This window comes from Nicotiana tabacum, chromosome 22, assembly GCF_000715075.1.
Source record: "Nicotiana tabacum cultivar K326 chromosome 22, ASM71507v2, whole genome shotgun sequence".
NCBI lineage: Eukaryota > Viridiplantae > Streptophyta > Magnoliopsida > Solanales > Solanaceae > Nicotiana > Nicotiana tabacum.
In genome coordinates this window covers 9,578,143-9,586,206 of record NC_134101.1, presented here as the reverse complement: position 1 = coordinate 9,586,206, position 8,064 = coordinate 9,578,143, and the positions used below count along the sequence as shown (strand labels likewise).

Here is an 8,064-nt window from a genome sequence, read left to right as displayed (position 1 = left end):
ACGAAGAAGGTACAAGCCATTAGATGTTTGAAAAGTTAGCAGTACAATTATAACTTCAGTTAGAAGATCTTCACAGGAGCGTACAAAGTCGATCTCTTAAACTAATTTTACAAATCACTTGTAGAATTCAAAGTCAGTGTCAGGCTTCTTCACATTGGTCCTGTAGCCCTTTTCAAAGTCCTTGGGGAGTATGACATATCGATTCTTTCGCACTGCATGCATACCTGCTTCCTGACAAATAGCTGAAATCTGCAGACGTTGCAACATGAATCACAATCATGTTGTACGGAAAATTGAAGGACAAAACCAGACACAGCACGATATAAAACAACTATTTAGCCTGACTTCTAAATTTAAAACAGTAGTGGAGCATCCTATTTCTCCCTCAAAAAATAGATGAAGAGTAAGAGACAAACCTCAGCAGCACTAATTTTATCAGGGCGAGAAACATAATCTTCCAAGTCGACCTCATCACCTAAGTTCATCTTAGCAGTGCAGACCTGGACAAAAATCATCCAGCTTTAGATTCTTGGACTGTAATGGTAACACAGAAAAATCTAGGATAATGAATGAGATACACAATCCACAAACCAATCTCTCAAAACTTCCTACCACAATTTTCACTCTTAAATTATTTTCCTTGGTGCTGGGGAATAGGGTTAAAGAAGAAATCCTTATACAAAGTCATCCAAAATTCTACCTGAAAAACAAGCCTCTTTTGACGCCTATCAGGCAAAGGAAATTCAATCTTCCGATCAAGCCTTCCAGGACGCAAAAGTGCAGGATCCAAAGTATCAGCTCTATTAGTTGCCATAATAACTTTCACATTCACGGTCTGGTCAAATCCATCCATCTGTAGGAGAAACACCAAAGAGAAACTTCATAAACAATTCAAAGGGCATGCATTCTGACAGATTACTTTAGAAGAATACACAGAAGCCTACCTGATTCAGCAACTCCATGAGGATACGCTGGACCTCCCTATCAGCTCCAGTCTGAGCATCAAACCTGGCAGTTGCAATTGCATCTACCTCATCAATAAATATAATTGCAGGAGCATTTTCTTTGGCAAGGCGAAAGACATCACGAACCATTCGAGGACCCTGCACAGTCGGAGAGTAAAGGAGAAAATTAAAGCTTGAGTAATAGAAAAAAATGGAGTCTCGTCACCGTTCATGGACTGTAAAATTGACCGAGTTTTGTCACTCTTAACTCAGGAGTAAAAAGGAAATCTAAAGAAAAACATATTTGTGTAAAAGAAATTATAAATTGATCCGAAGTAGCATCCCCAATAATACAGTTCTGTTCAACATGATGCACGCGACAAAATGTACAATATTGCACTCCAAGCTGCATATTGACATAATGGAACTGTTCTACTTGATTGGGTGCAGAAAGCTGGTCCGTCTCTAATTTATCCCGAAAAAAATAAAGGAAAAACAAAAGAGGACCCCACCCCCAAAAAAAATGGCTTGTCTCTACGGCCACTTCCAAATATCAACAAATGGTTCTTGCATAGGATGTTCTTAGTTTCACGAAATATTTTCTTGCATATCATGTTTTGCTACTCAGCCTGATTGGGGCAGCAGAATTCCATGCCCCCTATCTTTTAGTGAATTATATTAGTGTTGCCTTCTTTTCACAAGGTCTGTAAGATGCCTGGGGATAATTGTCATTTTAATAATTAATGAACTAATCTTTGATCTTAGATTAAAAAAATTAACCAAGTTAACTATTGCAAATAGAACAATATATACAATTTGGGACAAAGGTAACAATAATTAACTGCCTTATTCTCACACCACAAAAAAGGCACGAATCATGAAACTTAAAAGGGCAAAAAAGTCTTGGACAAGAAGCAAATGCTTTCTTTCTCCAAGATTCTTCCAAGATGGAAACAAATACTTTAAAATCCATTTTTTATCTGAAATGACACAGTCAAGAAAGTTTGAAGAAAGAACAAATGGGTAACGATTCATTGATGCACAAAAATAACTGCTCAGACTATCCCATTACTTCAATACATACCTCACCCAAGTACTTCTGAACAAATTCTGAGCCAACAACCCTTATGAAGGCAGCAGTAGTGTGATGAGCGACAGCCTTTGCAAGCATAGTTTTCCCGGTACCTGGTGGACCATAAAGCAAGACACCACGGGGAGGATCTATACCAATCTGCTTGTACAACTCGTGATGAGTCAGAGGTAACTCAACAGCCTCACGGATTTCCTGCTTTTGTATGTCACATCCTCCAATATCCTGGTTTGAGGAAAACATAAGTTCATAAAAGCAAAGAAATAGACACCTATTAACAGGGTACAACATTACATTAGACATTTGTTTGTATGTAGTAGTAAGTGACATGTGCATGTGCACACACATATTTAGGGAGCTTTTATTACAATTAGTACATAATGTTTTCCCTCTTAGTGCTCTGAACTAAAAGCACGCTTTACCTTAGACGACACTAGCATTTAATGATTTTGAAGAACAAAACTGGAGAAAAGACCACGAGTTGCAGAGTCCATGCTCACGTTCCCTAGCGTCAATTGTAAAGTGAATCCAGACCACTATATTGCACATTTGATCAGTTAATTACAAAGTTCAATCCAATTACTTACGACCCTTTTCCTTTCTTTCCGATACAATATTAATATGGGTTAAAGAAAACCAATAACGCACTCAGTGGCGGAGGTAGAAGTTATGCAAGGGGATTCAACAGAAATACTAGAATGTTACACTTGAGATTTGAGCAAATAATGTAAAGCAAATTTTGAACCCCCTGCGTCACTTCACTAGAATATTCCCTTCTGTTAAGGGGATTCTACAGTTTATATAGTAAAAAAATGTTCATTTTTACCCTATTTGCACAGTATAATTTTGCCACGAAGGATATTCAATTTGAATCTCCTTGACTCTACATAGCTCTGCCCCAGAACACACTATATCAATATTAACCCAATACATTTATGATGCACTAGATGTTCAAAGACACCAGCCTACTAACTACTCTTTGTTATGTTGTTTCTTTTCAAAGGTGTGTCCTGCTTCCTGTTTCACTTGTCTTTCACGCCACAGTCTTGAATGAAAAATGATACTTCCTTCTGAAACCCGTAAACAAGGTTTCGGCTTTCCTTTTTGCTTTTGAGGAACAGAACCAAGTGGTTGATTGAAGTACACATGATGAATCCACTTAACTGCCTTTTCGAGAAGGGGAATGATAGGATTTTGGATAAGTTCAAGGAGAAGCCACAGTACTACACACTCAAGTGCTGCACGTGTATTTATTTTCAATGAGAGGCTGCTTGGAACTAAAGTTAAACTGAGAAATCATTTTGGACATGATTGAACAAGATCAGAAAATGGAAGAATATGATAAAAAAGAGAAAGAAGATTCTCAATGAGTTCATAAGCTATTAAAAAAAGCTTCTTTACTTGGTTTTTGAAATTCTTATGGAAAACATCGTCTTTCTGGTCATACTTTTATCACTAGTATTGGGTAGGAGGGTAACTCTATCTACCAAAGCTTAGACAAATGGAAAGAAATCACTTTGTGTAGCATAGACAAATGGAAAGAGATCATTTATCATTTTTTGCCTCTACCGAGATTTGACCTTTCGTCTCCCATGGTTCATTCTAGCTTCATTGACTGCTAGGCCACTATCTCCTTATTATTTAATTTGCGACACTGTTAGAACTATAAAAAAAAATTGATTCCTAACCTATTTTAGGTTAGAAGTTCAAGGTTGTGACACCTTCAGAGAAAAAAAACTAACTTTTCCTTTTATAAGTAGAAAAAAGCCAACTCTTTTTCAACAATTAAAAAAAAAAAAAAAAAAGATAGCTTTTTTTCTTGAAAATTAAAGTTGGGATTCTCTTTACACCTTCACCATGCTAATGTGACTCATATTTAATATTTAGGTCTAAATATTGGAAACAATGCATCTAGCAAAGTTTATACTTTATAGTTAGCTACAAGTCAATTTGAATCCAGAATTTATTAATGAAGTAAACCTAATGTAATTGTTCCAGAAATTAAGTCTTCACAATAAACCCCTATAAACTCTTAGTCTACCAATTAAGAACAGCATTCCTAAAAATCACTAATAAAAACCCTAGCACATAAGAAAAAAATATAACGAACAGCAATTATTATAGTCCTAATAAGCAGAATTACATATAAACCCTAATCAGTTAAATTAAGCATAATACACACTTACACTATAGGTAACATCAGGTTTCTCCGATTGGCTAAGCAGAGAAATACTCGAATCAGCCTCAGGAGGTAAAACATCAACAAGCGCATTCGAGTGACGATGCAAGGCCACAGAAGCCGAGGGTTTAAGTAGCTCCCGATTAATAGTGCTGAGTATTCTAACGTAGTAATTAGATCCCGTAGTGGAGCCCACAATAGCGTTATTCGTATCAATCATCTCCATGAACTGACCGATTACTAACGGCACCGATTGAATCCGTTTGACTTCTTCCTGTGCCCGTAAGTGTTCTCGCCGGAGATTTTTCAGCTCGTCCTTCACATATTCCTCTTGGATCTCGATGAATTCCAGCTGCCGTTGAAGAGATTTTAGGCGGGCGTAGAGGTCATCTTCGCCGTCGGAAAGAACGTCCTGTATATATGGGTCGGGTCGGGTCGATGGTGCCTCCGGTAAGGGTTTTGGATCGAGAACCATTGGTGTTGCCATTGTTGGAAGTGGAGAAAAAGCTATGGAAGTTGATACAGTAGAGAGGAGAGAAAGAATGGAGTACGAAACAAGAAATATGATATAACCGACTTCCTTTTATAACTGTCTGATCAAATGTTTTATATGTCTCGTTTAGTGTATTGACTTAAAATCCTTTTTAAGACGGATTATATTTACCAAATAGAAACTTTCACTTATCCAAAACAAAGGTATTTTGAAACTCAATTTGAAAGAAGTCGTTCAAAATTAAATAAATCATCCGTTCACTTTTACTTGGCATATATACTAAAAATAAATTTTTATTTTTATTTGCCACTTTACGCATCAAGAGAAGACAAAAAATTTTTTTTTGTTATACCCACAATATTTATTACTCATTTTAAATCATTTTCTCAAATCTAATAAAATATGCATCAATTAATATGGGTATCATGATAAATTATGTACTTCATTTATTATTTCTTAAGGGGCGTAAAAAATCAAAACGTGCCAAGTAAAAGTGAACGGAGGGAGCACGTTATATGACTAAAAGACTTGGCAAAACAAGCTCTTATCGCTTAAACCGAAAGAAAAATATCAAATTCGCCTCGAAGCTTTTGGCTATATTCTCAAATTATCCTATTATACTTTTCGGTCACTAATATTTTATTGTTATTAACATATTTGAAGAATTAAGAGAGAGATGAAAAGATGAGAGAGAAGAGAAGATGGAGACTTAGCTCTAGAACTGTTCCATTCTCAAGCGAGCTCACTGAAGAACTCAAGTATGCAGTCCTAAGGAATTGGGGTGGGGAACAATTCCTGAACATAGTTGCGTGAATTGATTAAGCTAGAGAGTAGAAGAGTTGGAATTGATATTATTGACTGTAATCTTACACAATGAATTAGAATGCCCAAAACTACCCAGCTAACAAATACTTGTACTGGTTCTATAACTAACTCCGCTGGCCCTCCTAACCGACTAACAACCTCCAAATAAAAGACTATAATGCCCTCACTATACAATTGCTAAAGACTATAATGCCTTTACTATACAATTGATATGTTACAAGTTTCTTCTCTTAGAGAATGTCCTTGTCCTCAAGGACAGAAGGAGGGAAATTGCGCGTGCAAGGAATGAGTGTCCATCCATGTGATGTCTTCTACAGGACAGTTAAACCATTTTACCAAGACTTGAGCGACTGAATTGCCTTGCTTCGTGACTACCTTGTCTTCTAACATAGCTTCAGGCTCCAGAACAATATGACCGTGAGGGGAAAAGGAAACAGGTAGGTCTGGGACAACAACGGCAATGCCGACATGTTTCTTCAGCTGTGACACATGGAAAGTGTGATGAATTTTAGCTTGAGGGGGAAGATCCAACTGGTAAGCAATTGTTCCTACTTTCTTCAAAATTTGAAAGGGCCAATATACTTGGGGCAGAGTTTATGGTAAGAGTGTCCCTTTAAAGAGATCTGCATGTAGGGCTGGAGCTTTACAAAAACCCATTCACCAACATCAAAGCTTCTGGGAGTTTGTTTCTTATCTGCCTGTGCCTTCATTCGACATTGAGCCAGGTGTAGATGATGTTTTAACAGTCGTACAGTAGCCTCTCTAGCTTGCAAACTCCTATCCACCTGATCCACCATTGAACTGTGAGCTACATAAGGAAGGTGAGTTGGTGGAGTTTGACCATACAACACTTCATAAGGGGTCATTTTAATGGCAGTGTAGTAGTTTGTGTTGTACCACCATTCCGCGAGAGGTAGCCAGTATGCCCATTATTTAGGTCTATCATTGCACATGTACCTTAGATAGCCTTCCAAACATTTATTCACAATCTTTATTTGTCCATCGGACTGAGGGTGATAAGCAGTAGAGGTAATCCATGAAGTTATAAACATTGTCCAAGAATGCTTGAGCAACTGTGAATGCAGTGTATGAGTGTGTCATCCCAATGAAGTGAGCATATTTGCTCAATCGATCCACAACCACCAATATAACACTCTTGTTATGATACTTGGGTAGTCCTACAATGAAGTCTAAGCTAATATCTTGGCACACTTTTTCAGGAATGGGGAGAGGTTGTAGAAGCCCAGGGTAGCTGACATTCTTTCCCTTATATTTTTGACAGACTTCACAATTCCTAATATAGTTATATACATCTTGTTTTAGCTTGGTCCAATAATACACCTGACTGACTCTAAAAAGGGTAGCAGCCATCCCAGAATGTCCACCCACAGCTGAATCATGAAACATATGTAGAATCTCCTTCCTAAGATTTGAATCATGGCCAACCATTATCTTCCCTCTTTTGTAAAGGATACCAGCATGTAACATGTAGAGTGGATTGGAAAAAGGATATGTTTGCAGTTGATCTACTAATTTCTGCAAGTGTGAGTCTTCTGTATATGAATGTTGAACCTTTTGAAGAAAGTCTGAAGTGATTATAGTGAGGGTCTGCAGTTGGATTTCAGATTCTGGTACAAGACATCTCGACAATGTATCGGCCATAATATTCTCATTTCGTTTTTTGTACATAATGGAATAATCATAGCCCATCAATTTAGCCAACCATTTTTGTTGACTAGGAGTTGAGATCCTGCTCTAATAAGTATTTAAGACTTTGATGGTCTGTCTTAATCACAAAATGTCTGCCAATCAAATAAGGTCTCCATTTATCAATGGCAGCCACAATAGCCATCATCTCCTTTTCGTAGACAGAAAGTTGTTGGTGTTTCAAACTTAGAGCCTTGCTCATGTGTGCTATAGGATGCTCAGCTTGTGTCAATACAGCACCAATCCCCACTCCACACGCATTTGTCTCAATAATAAACTCCAAGGAGAAGTTTGGTAAAGCTAACACTGGTGTTGTACTCATAGCATGTTTCAGTTGTTTGAATGCCTTTGCTGCCTCTTCAGACCACCCAAATTTATCCTTCTTTAATAGCTCTGTCAAGGGTCTTGCAATGATCTCATAGCCCCTAACAAACCTCCTGTAATATCTTGTTAATCCCAAGAATCCTCTGAGTTCTTTAAGAGTCTTGGGAACAGGCCAGTCTAACATTGCCTTCACCTTGTTAGGATCTATCGTAACTCCTAATTGACTGATGATATGCCCTAAGTAGTCGACCTCAGTTTTCCCAAAGGAACATTTGCTGAGTTTAATAAACAAGTTGTGCTGCTGTAATACATCAAAAGTCGGCTGCAAGTGTGCCAGATGCTCAGACCAAGAGGGACTGTAAATGAGAATGTCGTCAAAATAGACTAAAATGAACTTCTGTAGGTATGATTGAAGGATCTTATTCATCAAGCTCTGAAATGTTGAGGGGGCATTTGTTAAGCCAAATGACATAACAACAAATTCATAATGACCATGATAAGA

The 8,064-nt window shown here is 37.6% G+C and overlaps 1 protein-coding gene across 1 annotated transcript; it reads right to left on the bottom strand.

The window, feature by feature from the left end:
* LOC107791257 (26S proteasome regulatory subunit 6B homolog) lies at window positions 1–4,801 on the bottom strand. The gene is made up of 6 exons (XM_016613283.2): window positions 4,221–4,801; window positions 2,029–2,259; window positions 945–1,103; window positions 701–853; window positions 417–500; window positions 1–249 (listed from the first exon to the last, which is right to left on the bottom strand). The coding sequence occupies exons 1-6, from the start codon at window positions 4,698–4,700 to the stop codon at window positions 115–117; spliced, it is 1,242 nt and encodes a 413-aa protein (XP_016468769.1). The 5' UTR covers window positions 4,701–4,801; the 3' UTR covers window positions 1–114.
* Between the last annotated feature and the right edge of the window lie 3,263 nt (window positions 4,802–8,064).

Coding starts and splice junctions, on each gene's coding strand:
- LOC107791257 (XM_016613283.2), bottom strand. CDS start 4,700: ATGGCAACACCAATGGTTCTCGATCCAAAACCCTTACCGGAGGCACCA. Junction 2,260..4,220: donor AACCTGATGTTACCTATAGT/GTAAGTGTGTAT, acceptor TCCTCAAACCAG/GATATTGGAGGATGTGACAT. Junction 501..700: donor AAAAGAGGCTTGTTTTTCAG/GTAGAATTTTGG, acceptor ATTTTTGTCCAG/GTCTGCACTGCTAAGATGAA.